Source organism: Bos mutus, chromosome 8, assembly GCF_027580195.1.
Source record: "Bos mutus isolate GX-2022 chromosome 8, NWIPB_WYAK_1.1, whole genome shotgun sequence".
Taxonomy (NCBI): domain Eukaryota; kingdom Metazoa; phylum Chordata; class Mammalia; order Artiodactyla; family Bovidae; genus Bos; species Bos mutus.
Window position 1 is genome coordinate 87564751 of NC_091624.1, and position 21155 is coordinate 87585905.

The 21155-nt window shown below is 42.3% G+C and overlaps 1 protein-coding gene across 2 annotated transcripts in view; it reads right to left on the reverse strand.

Moving 5' to 3' along the window:
* Positions 1-21155, reverse strand: part of SLC24A2 (solute carrier family 24 member 2) — a 279119-nt gene that overhangs the window by 70865 nt on the left and 187099 nt on the right. For both annotated transcript variants that reach the window (XM_070376129.1, XM_070376128.1), the window contains exon 3: positions 20880-20988. In XM_070376129.1, coding sequence (XP_070232230.1) covers positions 20880-20988 — 109 coding nt within the window. The remainder of the gene's footprint in view (positions 1-20879; positions 20989-21155) is intronic.

Consider the following 21155-nt stretch of genomic DNA (forward strand, 5'->3'; position numbering starts at 1 on the left):
CAATAATAAGCAGCTTCATTATTGCAAGCATCACCAAGAAGAGTGAAAGAGAACCCATGGCATATGGAGCAGAACACTTAAGAAAACTTGCTATTTTACACAGGTTTGTTGAAACTAACTCAACAGTATTTACAGAAGTTTAAAATAGCTAATTGGTATCCAACAATAAAAGATATTCTTCCCTTTGAGCTAGAATTTAAAAGAAATTTCTTCATCATCCTCCTCTTCTACTCTCAAATCTGCGAAGAATGTCAAAACATGGACCATAACCATGGGAACAGGATGTGAAAAGCAGACCCTTCATCCTTCTGATCACCAATGTTCCAGCTTGGGACCTATGCACCCTTCCCTGTAATATTTGCAAAGTCTGTCTCTCCAGTTAGGATGTCCATATCTTGGAGACTGAGACTGTATTCCTCTTTGGATCCCTCCCAACTAGAACAGTGCTTTTTGTGTATCACATGCGCTCCTTATATTTCTTAATCAAAGCATATAAATGCACAGCTCCCAAATAACAGTACTTTGGTTTGTTGAACTTCCCTGGACTTGCTGAAGTCAGGATGGCAGACACTGATACTTAAGGCTTCTGGACTGCTGATCCCATAATATCACTATCAAGGTTAAGGGGGGTTGGGGAAGGGTAGTTTGGGATTAGCAGATGCAAGCTATTATACCTAGAATGGATAAACAACAAGGTCCTATGTGTATAGCACAGGGGACTATACTCAATATCCTGTGATAAACCATAGTGGAAAAGAATATGAAAAATAATTTATATATGGGTAACTGAATTATGTTGCTGTACAGTAAAACTGACACAACGCTGTAAATCAACTATACCTCAGTAAAATAAACTAAAAAAACAGAGGGCTTCTGAGACAGTTAAGATAGCTAATTCAAAGCTTGGTTCTATGACTTATGAGCTGGTGATCTTCTCTGCACCTTAGTCTCTTCTTCAGTAAAATAGGGACAAGAACAATAAATACCTATTTTCAGGAGGGTTTTTGGAGGATCAGATAAGAACATATCTATAATGCACTTTGTGTCACGTGGCACAGGTATCCTTAATAATTGGTACCTCTCTTCCTTTTTTGCATTTATTTACTGTTTATTAGTACTCAAGCAGCTCCGCATGCTCTATTTTAATTAAACCTCTATTTTAATTAACCTAGAGTATGGTTAGATCTTATTGTCACAACTGAGGGATCATCAGGTTATTGATTTAACCGAGTTCCATGATATACCCTATACTCAAACCCAACTTTTCTGAAGCAAGGCTTATGTAGTATTAATAACTGCTAGATACTAATTCTCAATTACAAAAGAAAGTTACTTTGGTATCGTTTCAGTGAACAAGATGCCAGAGATTCTGAAAAACTAGTACAAAAATTGCAAATTAGGGCCTTTAAGTGTAGAAGTAGATAATTTTATGTACTTCAGTAATTTTAAAGATTTTATATTTAAAAGAATGCAATAACATTCATCATCATATCCTTAAGCATTAAAAATAATTTCCATTAAGAAATTCTTTCCATAAAGGCACAGAATACTGCCATCAATTTTAGAAAAAAATGCCTATGTTAAAGTGAATGTTAAATTTGGTGCTTAAAGGAAAATGTTTCAGACACTTGATAGTTAATCCATTACTTGATTTTTAAAAAAAATTATTTATTTTAATTGGAGGCTAATTACTTTACAATATTGTAGTGGTTTTTGCCATATATTGACATGAATCAGCCATGGGTGTAGATGTATTCCCCATCCTGAACCCCCCTCCCACCTCCCTCCTTATCCCATCCCTCAGGGTCATCCCAGTGCACCAGCCCTGAGCACCCTGTCTCATGCATCGAACCTGGACTGGCGATCTGTTTCACATATGATAATATACATAATGTCAACAAAGGTCCGTCTAGTCAAGGCGGACCATAATTTTTCCAGTAGTCATGTATGGATGTTAGAGTTGGACTATAAAGAAAGCTGAGTGCAGAAGAATTGATGATTTTTAACTGTGGTGTTGGAGAAGACTCTTAAGAGTCCCTTGGCCTGCAAGGAGATCCAGCCAGTCCATCCTAAAGATCAATCCTGGGTGTTCATTGGAAGGACTGATGTTTAAGCTGAAATTCCAATACTTTGGCCACCTGATGCAAAGAGCTGACTCATTTGAAAAGACCCTGATGTTGGGTAAGATTGAGGGCAAGAGGAGAAGGGGATGACAGAGGATGAGATGGTTGGATGGCATCACTGATTCAATGGACATGAGTTTGGGTAAACTCCGGGAGTTGGTGATAGACAGGGAGGCCTGGCATGCTGCAGTTCATGGGGTCTCAAAGAGTCGGACATGACAGAGCGACTGAACTGAACTGAACAATGCTATTCTCTCAAATCATCCCACCCTCGCCCCCACAGAGTCCAAAAGACTGTTCTGTACATCTGTGTGTCTCTTTTGCTGTCTTGCACATAGGGTCATTGTTATTATCTTTCTAAATTCCATATACATGCATTAGTATACTGTATTGATGTTCTTCTTTCTTACTTATTTCACTCTGTATAATAGGCTCCAGTTTCATCCACCTCATTAGAACTGATTCAAATGTATTCTTTTTAATGGCTGAGTAATATTCCACTGTGTATATGTACCACAGCTTTCTTATCCATTCGTCTGCCGATGGACATCTCTCTTCCTTGTCTGCCAAAGTTCCAACGGGAACCTCTATTTCAGCCCGGCATGAGGTTGTTTTTACATCTTATCAGACTCTCATTATCTCTGTGGGTGGGCACCAATGTCAGTGTCAAAACTTGAAATGTGCAAGTCAAGACCCCACAGCCCTCCTTCCCCAGGTGCCTTTCCTTAAACACAAGGAAGAATGTCAAAAGGAAAACTTTCAGTTTAATGAAAGGCTGCCCTGGCTAACTTCCAGAACCATGTTTGGTAGTATTAACATTTTAGTCTAAGGTGTTTTCTTTTTTTTTTTAATTTGTGAATTTATTTTCATTATTGAAGTTTTGTGAATAAATAGTATGGGAGTTATGTATTTGTCATCTCCCATCCACTCCCTACAAACATAACATTTATATTTGTAGATCCATACAATTTTTTAAAGTTCCTTACAGTGCTTGATTTGGGTTGACTTTGTTTCTCTTCTCTTCCTGTGTGAAAATTTTTTGTCAAAATCAATATGTATTCCGAGCTAAAAGATATTTCTAAGTCAGCCCAATTGAAAGCTTTTTGTTTGATTTACCTAGAAAAGGGCTATACGGTCCACCAAAATTAATTGCTTTCCATTAAAAGGCTTTCTTTGGTCATCACTCCTTTATAACAATTGTTCTTGTCAAGGCAAGTACTTTTCTTAAGTCAAAAAAAAAAACCCTTAAGAGATGGAGGTTAAATGAGGAAACAACCATATTCTCACTTCAGACTCAAGTCAGAATAAAAGGAATATTTTAACCTTCAAATTCAAATTCTCACTCAAAAAAAGCTTTCAGAGCACTGACTCACTGCACAAGTTCTGCTTAGCAATCTGTAGGGGAATAGTGTTTGTGTGTTAAACTTCCCTGAGAGCCTCCTAACTGAGAACACAGTTGCCTGGGGACACTCTACCCAACATGTGGTAACATATCTATGTCATACACAAGGTGTAAACAGAGGTGATTTCGTCCTATGGAGTTCTCATATTCAGCTCTTGCAAATCTATGCTAACGAGTGCTTCTTTTTCTTCTATGGGATTAAAATCTCTCACTTAGGCTTTTGGAAGCAAGCCAGTACGTTTGCAAATGAAAATAAAAGGCTGAACTTGTAAGTAACCTTCCCTCAGCTACTGAGTGTCAAGTCGGATTTATGTCCTTACATACATCACTGCCTCTTAGACATTTATCACCTGATTTTCACACCCTCTGAATCCAGCCCCTTCATAAAAAACTCACTCTTCCTTTTCAAGCTTCCAGCAAACCCAGACACACTTGTTTTGCTTTGTTCTTGTTTTGGTCTCCCTTACTTTCTACATGTATTTCCTTGTTGATGTCAATCGGCTGATATCGTTCTGAGGCCCCAGTCCCTTAGAACTACTGATACTACATTGGTGGCCAAATTAGGGATCACAAAGATCCCCAGCAGCTGGCCCAGTGATAAAGCACCCATGAACCACAGGGGCCAGGTGTGTGGGTGAGGACAGTGGACCGAGGCCAACATAGGGAGCGGTAGGGACTATGGAAAAGTGGCCAGTGAATGCCTAAAGGGGTGACAGCCTCTTAGCTCCCACTCCATGAGGAAAGGCTGGGACAGTGTAAAGAGATCTGATTATTCCAGGGAAGCCAGATATCTGGACTTTTATGTGAAAATTCCTGACTTTTAAATGTTGGAGTGTGTGTGTGTGTATGTGTGTGTGTTAGTAGTTCAGTTGTGTCTGACTCTTTGTGATCCCATGGACTGGAGCCTGCCAGGCTCCTCTGTCCATGGAATTCTCCAGGCAAGAATACTGGAATGGGTTGTCATTCCCTTCTCCAGGGGATCTTCCTGACCCTGGTATCAAACCTAGGTCTCCCACACTGCAGTTTTTTTTTTTTACCATCTGAGCCACCAGGGAAGTACCTTAAATGTTGGTAACCAATTCCAAATTTAAAAAAAGCAAACCACTCTGGGCTTGGTTTAAAATCAGGATGGTGAGTCCAATTTTCCTATAAATATTAGTGAATGAGTGAATGAATGAACAAGTGAGACCAGGGAGGGGTCCTTGCTCAGCTACCCTTCTGGAAAAGCCAAAGGCTTTGGTTCCCTTCCTCATTTCCCTTGAGGCTTACCTATCTCCCTTGGTGTAGGTACCACCGTGTGCTTATCTCTGACTTAGGAGCAGACTACGAGTCTCATCACCTCAGGCTTCTCTGGGACACCAAGGCTAAGTCCACGTCAGGCCAATGGAAATGCTAGTATGCCATGACTAACACACTCTTTTTTTTTTTTGCACATTCTTGCCATCTAGCTATGCCACCACATGAGTCAAAAGAGTAATTTAAAAAAATCTTATTTAGGAGAGGAATGAACATTGTCCGTTACGTGTAACTGTTCCCAATTATTTTTCAGGGAAATATCTGGATTGTGAAAAACACAGTGAAAGATTCTGAAAGGCAGGTGAGGATCACAGAGGGAGGTGCCATATAATTATATGGGAATTATCATCCTTGAACAGTGAACAATAATGTGTGGTCATTACTGTGGATCATCCAGATGGTTCATAATGAAACACCCAAGAGAGTCCCCAGACACTCCAACTTCTTATAAATTTGTCACCTAATTTGCAGTCTTGCTCCTCTGCGGTGTTGCTTAGCAATATCAATGGTTACTGATTTCTGTCCTGTGAGAAGCTGACTCAGGCCATATTTCACTGTAATTTACATGCTCTGGATGATCAAACAAGAAAAATGGGACCAGGAAGAGCTGTTCTGCTCCTTCCCTGCTGAGGTAGGTTGGGGAGGGGAAGAGAACAGGAGAGAACAAGCAGGTTTCTGGAAAGGATTTTTAAAGAAAAGCAGTGAGCCGCCCAGGCAAGAGAATTAACCCCAAACAGTGTGGTTAAAAAAAAAAAAAGATTTCCTGGACATTTATGTGACCTTTTAATTGTGTAATTAAAAATCGCAACAGTCCTAAGTTAACTTTAAACACTGATACTTTGTCATAATGTTCTTCCTTTTTCCCAAAGGGATGGAGAAAAGCATGCAATGATACAGCATGACAGCCCCATCATTTGTACTGTGGACCCCACAGACTTTGACTTGAAAACTGGCTCTGCCACTCACCAGCCATGAGAGCTTGGGCAAGTTAGCTAACCTCTTTGACACACAGCTCTCACACTCATATACGATGGGAACAATAATAGCTGCCTTGTAGGGTTGTGGTAAATATTACAGATACCTAACACATAATTGGCAAATAATATTCATTATGTATGTGATAGGTATTAATTATTAGGTACTTTAAAGCATTTATTAGTTTCCCTTCAACTAAATCAGGGAACTCCCATCATAGTATCCTTCTGATCATCACAAAACCAGAGTGAAGCTGGTATCAGGAGCCCTTATCACCACGGAGATGAACAAGGTGATCTTATGGCACTCAGCATAATTTCTGGAGTCAAGAGGTGTGGGCTCTAATACACAGTTTACTACTTATTAGCTGCATGACCTTTGAAAGCCTTAGTTTCATCATCTGCAAAATGGGGCTAATTCTAGTACTCCCTTACTGCATTGCTCTAAGGGGGTTTATGTGACACTGGGAACACTGGAAATTCTCAGTATGTAGGAGCTATCATTCTATGACTGGGTCAAAGCCCAGCAGTGATGTGGATTCAGGCTCACTTATTATAGTCGCAATAAGTGGGCATCCAGGACTAGAGCCTTGTTCTAACATTCTCTGCACAAGTTTATACTGGAGAAGAAAAAGGTCAAAGGAGAAGAATGATAAAAAATAATAACTAGTTATGTCATGCCAAAGGAAGTCTATAAATGTCACATTCTTTTGTAATGACATCAGATACATAGAGACTGTTGGCACTATTTAAAGAATGTGTAACTCAGGGAAAGAGATAATATAAGTTTTGATTTTCAAAAGGAAAGCTTAAAAGGGATTCCAGCTGTTTGTCAAAGTAGTATTATTCAGTGGTTAAGAAAGTGAATTCTGGGGTCCAACAAACCTTGATTTGAACCAGGCTATGATTTCCCTTATCCCTGGGTCAAATTATTTACCGCTGTAACTTTCAGTATCTTTATCAGTAAAATGGTTATAATACAAGAGGTTATAATATAGTTAAGTTTTTAGTGTAACATACTCATAGGATGATGCTGAAAATTGAATGAGTTAATGTATATAAAATGCTTAGCACAGTGCCTGGCACATAGTAAGAAATCAGGGTTAGTCATTCCATTTTTCATTATTATTGCCTCCATGGGCATCAATCCAGAATTCTGGCTGAATAGTCAATATTTTTTCACTTCTCTTACTTTTCAGCTGGCATTTCCAGGGAGAAAATGACATTGTCAAAGACAGTGAAAGGAATACGGTTTGAAAGCAAAGAATATACAATATTAGATACCATCTATGCAACATTTGGAATTTATTTCTTTTTAAAAAAATCTGTTTGAGTCCTTCTAATAGCAAGTTTCTAAAACATGTTCTCGGTAAGTTTTTTGTATAGGTAGGGGGTTAAGAAGCTAACATGTTCACTGATGACATCTACATCTTTGCATTCTTGCATCTCTGTAAATGAAATGATTATGTTTACAAAATCAGGCAAAAGGTACTTTCTTCTTAAGTCTTATCAAATTTGGGGTGGGGGGTACACACACATTTATTGCTCAGTCTTGAAAGTGGCAAGAGGTTCCATTCTCTTCCCCTATCCTTTTTTTAAAAGGATTTTTTTGAGTTGACACATACAGATAAGCCCACTGTTCTCTTTCACAGAAATGTGAGCTTGGTTATATTACATTTGACTAAGATCCAAAGGCTGGGGCTTTAAGTGATGCTGATGCTTCTATGGCCACACCCACAACCCAACCAGTCATGAAAGTGAAAGTTGCTCAGTCGTGTCCGACTCTTTGTGACCCCATGGACTATACAGTCTGTGGAATTCTCCAGGCCAGATCACTGGAGTGGGTAGCCTTTCCCTTCTCCAGGGGATCTTCCCAACCCAGGGATTGAATCCAGGTCTCCCGCATTGCAGGCAGATTCTTTACCAGCTGAGCCACAAGGGAAGCCCACGAATACTGTCATGAAGCCCTATCAATTCCACCCCGAACAGCCTCAGTTCTGTCTTTTCTGCTCCATTCCTACTGTCCCTGCCTTAGTCGGAAGCCTTGCTGAGGTTACTGCAGTAGTCCTATTTGAACTCTTGTTTCTTACCACCTACTCGTTCTCTTTCTTACCATTTACTGTCTTGTCCTGGCACCTTTCACCTGTCTTTCACATTGTTACCAGCATAAGGCTTTCAGAACACAAACTGAACATATCTCTCTAAATCCCTCACATCCTCTTTTTGTGTTGGAATCTTATGAGATCTTCTAATCTAGTGACTCACTTGGAGGTTCCCTTCTGCAGGCGGCATTCCCAAATGCCCCCCCATCCCTAGTGTAAGTCACTCCCTCCACTGTGTCTGTTTCAAGTATACCCTTCTGTGTGTGCTCATCAAAGGCACCTTAACCTACTTGCTTTCTGTCATTTAGGGCAAGGAATCAACACACTCATTTTGTTAATTGAGCACCCAGCAGAGTTCCTGGCACTCTGTAGGTGTTCAGATGCTGTTGAATTGAATTAAATCTCTATTTAATAGTGCTCTGTTAATCCTCCTTAGCCTGGTTGCCTTTGGTATGGACACCTATGACTCCTTCCATTTTAGTGTTCTAACTCCACAGTTTCAACTATTCTGTCTTCAATATCTCTGCAGGAAGGAAGTCTGCGAAGGGAAAATGCATGTAGCCTCAACTGTTGGAATCCTCTTCATTGCTTCAGGATAACTTTTGCTCAACTAAAAGCCAGACGGCCAATAAGACCAGTTTCAGGAGGATTTACAACATACCAAAGTGCCATCAGGAGAGTGCTCAGCATATAGAAGACAAGATGGCGGCAATAGCTTGGAAATGGAGATGAAAAACAAAAAACCCAACCTGACCGATGAGTGGAATGGATGCTGCATGCTGGCTAGAGAACAATTTGGATGTTCTCCTGGATCTCATCCTGCAGCCTGGCTGGATTCAGAAGAGTCTGCCAGGCAGAGAGAATCAGTGCTAAATTATACCCAGCCGTCGGGTCAGCACAGCTGAGTTTCTACCCTCCAATGCACTGAGCATCAAAAAATATCAGAAATGTGTCCTAGAAGAGGGGAGGAAAAGCAATAAAATGGACAAACAAACTTCAGCTATTCAAGAGGGACAAAAGGGCAAGAGATGAAAAGAATGAGAAGGCAAGAAGATTTGGAAACAGAATGAAATGGAGGGAAAAAGACTGGAAGACAAAGGAAATTAAGGCCACTGAAAGGGAAGTAATTCAAACTACTCTTATAATTTTGTAGTCTACACTTCAGTTCTGGTCAGGATGTCACTTTATTGAATACTTGGCTCCCTACCACAATAGAAACAATCACCCCAAATTATGAAAAAAATTACAGGATCAAAGTACAAAGAATGTTTATTCAATCCTCTAAATTTCATTGAAGTAGAAATCCATTTACCATTATTCCTACTTAAATACCATAAAAAGTGGGAAGATAGGAGTGAATTTAAAATCCAGGATGCAAAGACAATGTAGAAGATTAAGACATGTTTCACAAGTAGCCCATTATGCACCTTACATTAAACGACAAATGCCTGCTGTGAACCAGAGATCTGATGATATAGGAGAAGGCAGGGACTTGCAGAAGGTTATGAGTCCTAACTACATAAACAGTGGCCTAAGGACATTTCACCAGGATTAAAAAATTAGTACAGTAATTGCTTTTTCAGATTTTTTTAACCAATATGTTGGAAAGAGGAATTTTTTTTTTTTCAGTCTACCAAAAATCTGTAGACCCCAGAGGAAGCTGGGAGTTATTGAAGGGAAATGAGTCAAGTACCATGTCACACTGATTTACTCCTCATTGTACAAAGAACAGAAGAACTTGGAAATATAAAATGTATAGTTATTCAACTTCAGGATAACTTCTGCTCAACTAAAAGCCAGATTGCCAATAAGACCAGTTTCCATCTTATAGACAGGTATGGCAGGATCTAAAAACTGGTACATGATGAAGAGACTTCTTTTTAAGTGAAAAAGGAGATAAGATAATTCAATGAATTACTACTGAACCTTTGAGGACTGCCTGAAAAATGACAGCTGCAAGAAACAAAAAAGAACTGAAAGCAGTTTGGCAACTACAGATGTACAGGCACTGTTCTGTGTGCTCTGTAAACAGCTCTCCGTTGGATATACTCAACAGCCTTAAGAGATAGACGCTCTTATCTTTCCTATTTATAGGAAGCTGAGTTACAGAGATGTTAAATAACTCACCCAAGGTCAGACAACTAGTAAGTGGCAGAACTGGGGTTCAAACCAAGGTGGCTGACTCCATAGTGTGTCTGCTGAACAACTATACTGTATTCCCTCTCCCAAGAGCCTAGTGGGAAGATGCCTACATGAACACACTCAACAGGGGAGACAGCCTGTCTACATGGGCATATTGCAAGATGCTACCTTTAAGCTCCATGGATCAGCTCCTCACATTCTAATTCTCCCTAGCACAAAGAAGATGGGGAACAGTCCTGAGGTCAGGAAAAGAATTTGTAACCTTTTCTAGATGGCTCAGTGGTAAAGAATCTGCCTACCAATGCAGGAGATAGAGGTTTGATTCCTTGGTCGGGAAGATCCCTAGAGGAGGAAATGGCAACCCACTCCAGTATTCTTGCCTGGAAAATCCCATGGACAGAGGAGCCCGATGGGCTACAGTCAAGGGGGGGAGGTCACAAAAGGGTCACAGCTTAGTGACTGAAACACAACAACTAGTTAGGAAACTCTGTGTGACCTATTGTACTATGAATGGGAACAGGATGCATGGAAAGGAAAATAAACAACTGGGTACAGTTTTTTTCAGAAATGCCAGAGGAGACTTTTTATCATGAAGAGTTTTCTGGAATTAGATGGACTCACCATAATTTTTAATTCCTGCCAATGATGGTGGTTCTGGCCTGAAGTCCTTAGAGTTGAAGCAAAGCTACCTTTGCTATTGGCCATATGGGATTAAGTGCTGCCAGTCTGGGAAGTCAAAGAGAGAAATTACCAGCACACAAGTAGCTACAGAGGCTGTTGCAACTGCATTGCTAAAACTCAGATACAACAATGACATTTATGCTGGTTTTCAGGAAGTTAACTAGACTGGGGCAAGCACTGGCTTCTGTTCCCCTAGAGACTTACCTAAAGTGGGGGCTTGTAAAGGGAAATGTTCTCACATGGGGTGACCACTCACATCAGCCTGCAATAGGAGTGTGTTTTATGAATGAATGAATACATGAATCCATACACACAAACAGGAAACAAATTTGTAGACCCTTAAATTTATATAAACCACAATGCTGATCACTCTTTATGTGAGTGTGTGTGTGTGCGCTCCTGCACATGTGTGTATCAGTCTCACTGAGCCCCAAGACAACCTATAAAGGACAGTTTGACATGGGTCACGAGATTCTTTTTAATGGCTGAGGTGAAGAGGCCAGATTTGGTGGCTCTGCTATCATGAGATTAGGAGATAAATGGACCCTGACAGCAGCTTGAGGATTTGTTTTTACAGTATGACAACACCCAGAGGTGAGTGCACAGCATGGTGCAAATCCCAGACCCAGAGACCCACTAGCAAGAAACCTGACTACCGTCAGGGGTAAGTGTCTCTGAACCGAATGCAAATCGTCCAACCAGCACTCCATGACTCAAGGCCCAGCTATCGATGGAACAAAGCAGAGACGTCTTTAACGTTTCATTTGAGAGAAAACTCCTTTGAATGATGTTTCTACATCAACATGCTTTTGGAATGGGCCATCACGGACAAAATTAAAGTGCTTTTCCACCGTCACCGATTGCCCCAACCTTTGGGGGCATGCATCATCACCGTGGCTATCTTGGGAAACTCTGGGTTCCCCCTTTGAAGGAGTTCTAACTGCATCTCTAGAGCGCGTGATAAGTTCAAGAGAATAAAGATGAAACTATAACAATGGATGCCTCTGTGCGCAGCGATTACTTTCAAATGGCATCAAGTCATTAATTTGGTCACAGACCTTCGTGGACTTGACTTCAAGGCAAACCTGAGACAGAGAGAGAGAGCCTATTTCTACCCTCAAAAGCATTCATTTCAGGAAGACCATTCACTTTCTCTTCATACCCCAAATGAAATGTATTTGTAATGTGTACAACACAAAGAGAGATTCAATTTCGACCATCTTTGATGTTCAAATCTGAGAGTAATGCTCTACTATTCCCCAAAGAGAAGAGCTGTTTAACTTGTCCCTGCATTTGTGCTATGAGAGGCATTAACAGCCTGCCTTCCTCTATCCAGGCATTTAAACGACTGTCATCTTATTAAAAACAAAGCCAGCAGATTGCATTTTATTCTTTCCCATTGAAGATTTTCACTCCTGTTGCCTGTCCACTCACCAGCTGAGGCAGCACGCAAGCATCTTTCTCGCTAATTTAAACTGATCCACGATTTGGGACCAAAAGAAAGGTTACAGTACTGCCTTTCAGGGATAACGTCTCCACATTTTGAATCAAATAGGCATGAAAATGGCTTTCTTCTAGGATCAAATGACAATTTTTGAAAGTGCATATTGAAGCCATTTTTAAAAACAGAAGCTGGGGAAATAAGTTCTGCCGTTGGGTGAAAGAAAAAGAAAACGCAGCAAGCAAGTAAAAGTTTAATCTTCATGCCAGCTTCAAGTTAACACATCAATGTTGAAGCACTGAAGTGATTTTGCAAAATAGATGTCTGGCTGTATGTATGGGAGATGGACACATGGCTACAGATGAGAGTCTTGTGTGAGTGCAAAGTGTTCAAGCTCTGAAGGCAGACTTAGGAGCTGGGTGACTATGAGCAAGTAATGTCACCTCTCTGAACCTCAGTTTCCTCAGAGGTAAAGCAGAATACTTCCCATAGCCACTGATTGGAGAATGACAGGAGGTGACTGTCAGGTGTGTGGCACTGAGTAATAAGCACTTCAAAAGTTCCAATCTCTTGTTTTTTCTCTTCAACATCATCTTAGGCCTTTAGTTTCTGGCACTGAAATGACACACACATAGTTATGGTAGATGCATACACAGACACACACACTCAGATATAGACACTCACACATAGACACACACACATACACACAGACATGTAGACACAGTTACATATATACACATATACACAGACAACCAAACAGAGCCACACTGATACACAGACACACACACACACTGCAAGTGCCCTTGGACAGGAGAGCCCGCTGGAGCATTCAAGCAGGCAAACACACACGCCCGCTCATCTCAAAGAAGCCTTGGCTCGGTTAGGCCAGCCACGCATAGCTTGGGTTTCTCCAGCCACTTCCATTGCCCTCGATTCCTCACCACCTTGTCTGCCCGCCCAGGTTCCTCACTGCCTTTGAGAACTGCTCTTGAAGGTCACTTTCTCAGAAGGACCCTTTCCTGATGGCCCTGCCCTCAGGTTCACACCTAGGATGATGTTCCTGAAGACTTGGCAAGCGCAGCTCGCGCTGTCTGTGCACCAGCCGGGCTTCCCTGTTGGGTTTATTAATCCGCACTTGTCAGGATGTGATGTCGATTCCGTGAACGTGTGCGCTTTCACCACCTCGGGAATGAGGGCCTTGCTCCATCACAGCTGATTCTAGCGCTTCAGGAAGCTGCTCCCATCCCCCAGTGCTTCAGCCAGAGCTGGCAGACCCCACAGGGCAGGTGCTCACAGCTTCTTCCTGCTCCCTGAGGGCCACCTCTGGGGAGATCCTGGTTGCTTCTGGTCCAGCCTCCTCCCCTTCCTCCCAAATCCTTCAACCAGAGCACCTAAAACCTCTTGCTCCGTGATACATCTTGGTCTCTGCTGGGTGTGTTTTCCCTTTTTGTTCTTCGTGAAAAGTGCCTTTTCTGCTTATTCTATATAAATTTCAAAGTCAAGTTCTGAAGTTCCATAAACATATTTTTGGGATTTCAATTAGAATTGAGTTGCATTTAGAGTTCCATCTGAGGAGAACGCGATATCTTTATAATATATCAACATTTATTTAGATCGTCTTCCATGTTCTTCAGAAATGACTACTGTTTTTGCACTAAAGTTCTTAAACATTTTCTTTGGGTTAATCCCTGGCACTTTTTGGTTTTGTTGCATTTTGTTGAGTGGGTCTTTATTTATTTTATGTTTGACATTGATGGTTTATAGGAAAGCAATTGAGTTGGTCACACTGATAAAAGGATCTGATATGAGTAAACTCTTAATAGTTTTAACTATTAAAAATATGTATTCTTCCCTGTGGGAATCCCTTTGAGCAAAAGGTTATGCTGTTACTGAGAAACAAGTTTGAAAACCTATAATCTAAGGTACAGGGAAGACAGGGAAACAATAAATAGTGGCTACTCATTTGCGAGGCTTTATGATCAAGATGTCCTGGGAGTCACGTCACCCTGCATTGCCGAGTCAGACTGATAAAGCAGAGCTGCCATCAGGATGTCACAGGATCTTAGTGGGAGGAAAATGAGGGACCAAAACGGTCCCTTCAGAAACGCAGGGGAAAGGCTCTCAGGACACCCTTCCAGTCAATTTAAATGAAAGCAACATAAATGTGTTGGCTGGAAAGTGACAGCAGAGACCAGCCGTGTGACGTGAAGTGAATTTACCGTGGGGGAAGCTTGTCTGTCTTTTAATAGCAAAGAAAGCAGGTATCGTACTGAGAGTATGGTGTCATTTTCAGATATCTCATAACAGGATTCTGAAGATTTTTGTCATGAAAATGGTCTCAAGAGAAACACACATCAGGCCTGGGGACCTGCTGTTCTAAACTGTCTCGTGCCCTGAGGTTAAATAATCCTTCAATTCAATTACAAGCCCCCTAGGCTAACACAGTATCATCCTTGCTCTTGTGTTTCTAAGGCATCAAGTGTACTTATTTGTTAAACTTTGCTATTGATAATAAAATTGCTGTTATGATGAAAAAATGTAAATCAAAATTTGAAATTCCACACGGAAGGAGACATGACTGCTTCTCACTACTGCAGAGACAACCACTAACTGAATAGGACTTCGTGGGTCACATCCAAAGAGTCTCTTGACAGAGCATGGATTAAGATAATCTACATGGCTAGTCATATGTTTTTCAGCAGAAACATTATATAAGCAAGCACTCATTCAATCCATTCAACAAACAGGGATTGGGATCCACGTACTCTGGGCCCTGGAGATAGAGGAGTGCCTGCCCTGTCCAAGATGTAAGAGTAGAGACAGGAGTTCAGTTCGGTTCAGTTCAGTTGCTCAGTCGTGTCCGATAGGATACAAACAACAAATAAATATATTCACTGTGTTTATGGACAAATAAACAGGCAGGCAAGGAAGGTCCAGAACTCTGCTTTATTATCATGGCTTTGATTTTGCTGTTTTTCAAAAACAGCAACTGAGTCAGATCTTTCTCATCAGGTAACATGCGTACGTTAACTTGAAGGAAGGGAAAGCAGGATGGAGAAAGATGAGAACATGTGCAAAGGCCCTGGTGCAGGAGGGTGCTGGGAACTTGTGAGGAGCTGCTTGTCAATCAGAGGAGTGCAGCAAAGGGAATGACACATGAGAGGAAGGAGAGAAGGGCAGAGAAAGAGGAGGAGAGGATTGGAGGGGGAAAAAAGAGAGTGGGGAAGGAGGGAGGAAAGAAGAGAGGCAGGTCACAGGGGGCTTAGGGCTACCACAAAAACTAGGACTTTTCCTGCTGGTGAGATGGTTTTGAACTGAAGGCAATGACACCCCACTCCAGTACTCTTGCCTGGAAAATCCCATGGATGGAGGAGCCTGGTGGGCTGCGGTCCATGGGGTCGCTAAGAGTCGGGCACGACTGAGCGACTTTACTTTCACTTTTCACTTTCATGCATTGGAGAAGGAAATGGCAACCCACTCCAGTGTTCTTGCCTGGAGAATCCCAGGGACGGAGGAGCCTGGTGGGCTGCCATCTATGGGGTCGCACAGAGTTGGACACAACTGGAGTGACTTAGCAGCAGCTTAGCAGGGCATGATTTTGCCTATGTCTTGGGGTAACCAGGCTCCTTAGATGGCAAGTATTGGGATATGCTTTTGCTGGGGGAGGATTCAGGGCCACTGTATAAAATTTGGACTCAGGGGCCACCAGAGAATGTTTTAAAAGGGAGGAAGAAGGGGAACATTGTATCTCTTTGTAAATCAGGAACTTGAAAAGACAGGATGGAGGTTACTAAGGATGAGGAGAAAGGGAACTCTGACTTTCACTGGGGTTGACTGTGGAGTTTCATGTTTGAGGGGGCAGAGAGCCCACTTCTGGTTTCTTTGTAGGTCAGGGTGGTCACATAGCCCTGTCCCAGCCCATGTGATGTAAGTGGAAGTCTACTTCTGGGAACACTAAGGATTTTCTGAATTTAAAAAAGACAGCTGTACTGTCTTCTCACCCAAAGCAGGTCACCTATGGCTTTGTCCGCTCCACACTGAGTAGTTTGCCCAGAAAACACCACTGAACCATGGATGGATCAACCAGTCAGTGATGTGTGTCCCCTGAAACAGACTGGGTTAGATGAAAGGTGGTTCAAATTCTCTGGTATCTTCCCATACAGAGATGGAGTCTCCTCCTCCATGTCTTGAGTCTGGTCTCGCCTTTGGGATGGCGTGACTAGTGTTAGACTATAGTATAAGTGACATTCTGGGGCTTCCCAGGCTAGGTCATGGGAAGCCCTGCCCCTATTGCCTGGGCCTCTTGGATGGTTTGCTCATGGAGCTCTCAGCCACTGTACGGGAAGACCAAGCATGTGGAAAAGCCCTGTGACCACATGCAGAGTCAGGGGTCCAGCTGAACCCAGCCTCCCAGCTGTGCCTTCAAAGGTGGCAGACACAGCAGACATGTGAGCAAGGCCCTTTTGGATCCTTTAACCTGCCCATCTCCTAGCTGAATAACATCAAATGACCTCCACATGGAACAGAAGAATCACCTTGCTGATCCCTGAATCACCCAAATTCCTGACCCATGAAATTATGAGCAGGAATGATACGGGGGTGGTTTTACATCACTAAGTCTTGGGTGCTTTGTTACGTATCAATGGATAAGAAACACAAACACTGCCGGATCTTGTGACTCAGGCTCAGAGGCTGAACCAACCACCAATTAAAACTTTTAGCAAGGGCTCCATCACTGGATTGACACCTGAATGGCACAGATGAGAAATGTCTTTTCACAGGTCATCTGTTCTGGATGATGTCAAAAACATCTCTTATGAAATGGGACTGTCTGCCATGCTGTGCCAATGTACGACTCAGCGAGGCAGATGCCAGGAACATCAATCAGTGCAACAGAGAAGCTGCTACAGCGTTCATGCCATCAACCTGGTGACGTAACCAGCATGCTCTATATTGTTAAGAGGTGACAGTTTGGCACGAGGATGTGTGAGTTCAAGTGATTAGATGCAAACAAAAAGAGAGATGACTATTTCTGAGAGCTTGGAATGTTCTTGGAATGGGAAATGATTGTGAATTTTTTGGGGGAAAAATACTGGAGCAATCTGCTTTCTTGGCAAAGTGCTGTGGAGCAATTTGAAAGCACTGAAGTCCTTTCCATATTTTCTAATCACTCAAATCCAGAACTGATTATGGCTCTCTGCATTCTCCCAGATTCATGCCATTGGAGCACTCCACGTCTTTCAGGGAGAGGCTTCACCTTGAATGGAGGTGCCTGGATTTAGATGGCACATCTTGCTACAGCAGGAACAAACACTTTAATTGCTGTACAACCCTACAAGGGCCAGGTGATGCAGAAAATTACGGATGGCCTGACCCTGAGATAACCCAGATTCACCTTCTCTTATCTCACTGAAACAAAGCATAACCTTCCCACCAGATAGAAAAACAAAACCAAGCCCTAACAGAAACTGAACTCCCTCAGACAAAAACCACATAAATTTAGATTGTTGAGACCTATGGGCAAGGTCACACACACACACACACCCCCCACAGTTGTATATATACAGATCATCTCTGGAATGAACCCCAAGTAATTGGTAGCAGTCATTTCCTCTGAAAGAACTGGGGGACTGGAGAAAACTGGGAGTTTGTTGGAGGAGGAAGACTTATTTTTTTCATCATAGCCTCCCCCCCCCAAATTTTATTTATTTATTTTTGGCTGTGTGGGCTTTTCTCTAGTTGTGACAAGCGGGGGCTGCCCTCTAGTTACAGCGAGCAGGCTTCCCGTTGCGGTGGCTTCTCTTGTTGTGGCGCACGGGCTCCAGGGCACAGGCTCAACAGCTGTAGTGCACGGGCTTAATTGCTCCATGGCATGTGGGATCTTTCTGACCCAGGGATTGAACCTGTGTCTTCTGCATTAGCAGGTGAATTCTTTACCACTGAGCCACCAGGAAAGTCTCACCACAGCCTTTTGAATTTTTTAAATTAAAACATTCATAGGCTGTATTATTTTTCAATGTAATGAAACAGTAATTCCAAACCTGTATGGTACTTACAATCTTCTAGGCAATGTGTTAAATGCTTAATGAATATTCAACTCCTTTAGTCCTTATAACAACCTTATGATGTAGACATTATTATATACCATCCTGATTTTTACAGATGAGGGAATTGAGGTGCAGAGAGGTTAAGTAACTTATCCAAGGTCACACAGCTAGTAAATGCAGAACTAGGATTTGGATCCAGAGAGTCTGGCTCTGGAGTCTGTCCTCAATTACTGTATAACATGCCTTGCCAGAAATAAGTATACTCAGTTGCTTGCTCATAATCGAGTTGGGGCAGGTAAGATAGTTCATTTCTTCTCTCACCTGCTCTTCTGGGTAATGGTGGGGAAGATGGTAGCTCAAAATAACCAAGATTCAACCTTAAATGCATGGGGCTTTAAAAAGCTTTGTAACTGTGTGACTATCAGGGCATGACTATGGCCAGGTGGCTTAATCGTTCTAAGCCTTAGCAGCTACTATGTACCAGGTAGCTTGTTAGACCTTAGGGACAACAGGTAAATAAACAGAATCCCTGTTCTCTAGAAATTTACTGTGTCCTGGGGGAGACAGGTAGTAAACAAATAATCCTACAACTTGTAAAGTGGGCAAAAAGAAAAACTAAAGGATGCACCGAGAGATGACAACTGGTGCCCTCATTTATACTGAATGGTCAGGAGGTGTTATTTACACAAACTGCTGAAGATTGGGCAAAAATAAAGCAGGGGAAAGTGGAAGAAAATGGGAGAAGGAAAAGTATTTTGGGTGGAGGGAACAGTCTAAGCAAAGACTCTGAGGCAGGAAAGAAGTATCTATTTTAGGACAGAAGGCATCTGTCTAGCTAACACAAAGTAAGCCAAAGTGAGTTTGGAGAATGAGACAGATGGTGTAGACCATGGCAAGTATTTCACCATTTTCGTATAAGCCATGGGAAGCCACTGCAGGTTAGTAGGAGTGACATGATTTGATTTACTTTTTCAGAAGGTTACTTGGGCTGCTAGGTGGAAAATATGCAAAGAAAGAGGCAATGGAGGGAGTGGAAGATCAGCTAGGAAGCGTAAAGATGGCTTGGAATGAAGAGCTCGCAGAGAGAGAAGGAGATACCCTTGAGATCTATTTTGGTGGTACTCTACTTTATGAAATTAAAATATTAATGTTAGCTGTGAAGCGTTATTAGAAAGCATAGATTCACAGGTGTGAAAATACTTTGCCAATTTTAAAATTACTAGACTGAGGTAATTATTATTGGAGATGAAGGAATGAGATACGAGAGAGGCTCTAAGTTGCCCAAAGTCACACAGCTGCTTCGTGGCCGGCAGGAGGTTGCCCTGGGATCCCCTCACTCATTGAGATCATTTCTCTGGGGGTGACCTTGAGCAGTGGAGGGGAAAGAAGGCTAGTGACCAGGGCTAATTTCCTTGTCACATGGACCTCTGGTAAAGAGAGTAATGATATTTCAGATGTTCCTGGCAAACGACTGCCCCTGAGTACACAGAACCCAGGATCGATGAAGGAAGGCTCCTTGGAAAACATCACATCAGCTATGCAACTCCCTGGGCCACAAGGTGGAAATGTGTTATAACTACAGTGCTCCACGTTGAGAGTGAGCCTGTGATCCTCACTTATTATTCTGGGTGAAGGTTCAGTGAGGGGCAACAGGACCTAGGGAGACTCTCGCGACATCCCAGGTTTTCTTGACTTCATCTAGACCCTTGAAATTACTTTGCAAAGCTTTACATTGGTAAAGAGCTCTGATTTGTGTGATATGATTTATTAATCTCATCCCATGTGTTCATTCACTGGCAGAAACCTGTTTCCATGTCATTTGCCCCTGTGTAACATCAGGCTCAGTTGTAAGGTCCAGGGATGAAGGTAGAACAGATGACTTGGCAATATACGAGCCCTTTGCTAGTGGCCTAACTCCTATATTTATCTGATGCATCAGATACCTACTTCCTTGAAAAATTAATTTGTTTTTAGCATACTTATGCAATTAAAAAAGCACAATGTATCTGGCTTCCTTGTGAGTATAACTGGAAGAACACAATACTAGACTGTTGGTGACGGTTTATATGATGACCCTAGGAGGGGAACCAGGGTGGTTCTTCAACCTGATCCTAAGCAGTTATCTTAGAGAGTGCTCTTTAGGTGTTTAGAAGCTTACCCCCTCATCTTCCAATTGCCAAAGACTAGGTACAACATTAATGTTCTGCAGTGAACATCATTCCCCAAACTAATCCCAGCCTTGCTAAGTCATGGAGTTCTTGTCTCTCTCTCTTTTTTAAAGATATACAATTTATCAATTTATCCTGATATACAACTTCATTTTGAAACTGAGGAGGATGATGAAAGAGAACTGTCATTCTAGCTGGAAGGGAGAGAAAAAGCTCTTTTGTCTGCTCTGCCTGGTAACAAACTGTATTTATGCTAGAGGCATCAAAAGACAGAATTAGCAAACGGACCTCCGCTCCTGTTCCTGGTACAAGAACCTCTGATGGTGAACTGGGCGGGGGTAGAAAAAGCGCACCAAAGGGCTGGGGCTGCCTCTGGCAGAGGTGACACATGAGGACATTAGCGGGTTTGTGATGGAAGCACAAACGTGTTTTATGAAGACAGGCCTTTTCCCAGCCTTTGCCTCCGCCCCAAACAAGTCCCCAAACCAAAGCCTGATGCTTACCTTCAGCGAGTGGGTCAAGGGTGTGTATCATGAGCTGGAAGATGCTGTTCCTCATGAGACTGTTGTGGAGGGAGGCGGAACTTCCACCCCGCTGCAGACGTGGCTTCACCTGAGCAAAGAAACCAGACAAAGATGCTGTGAGTGCTCAGAAATGCAAGGCAAGCGCCTCACCTCGTCTGTCATAGCATCACACACAATCGAACCAAAGATGTTTGACGTACATTCCTTCAAAGTCTCTGGAAGGAATGGCGTTCTCACATCCGTTGCAACTAAAGG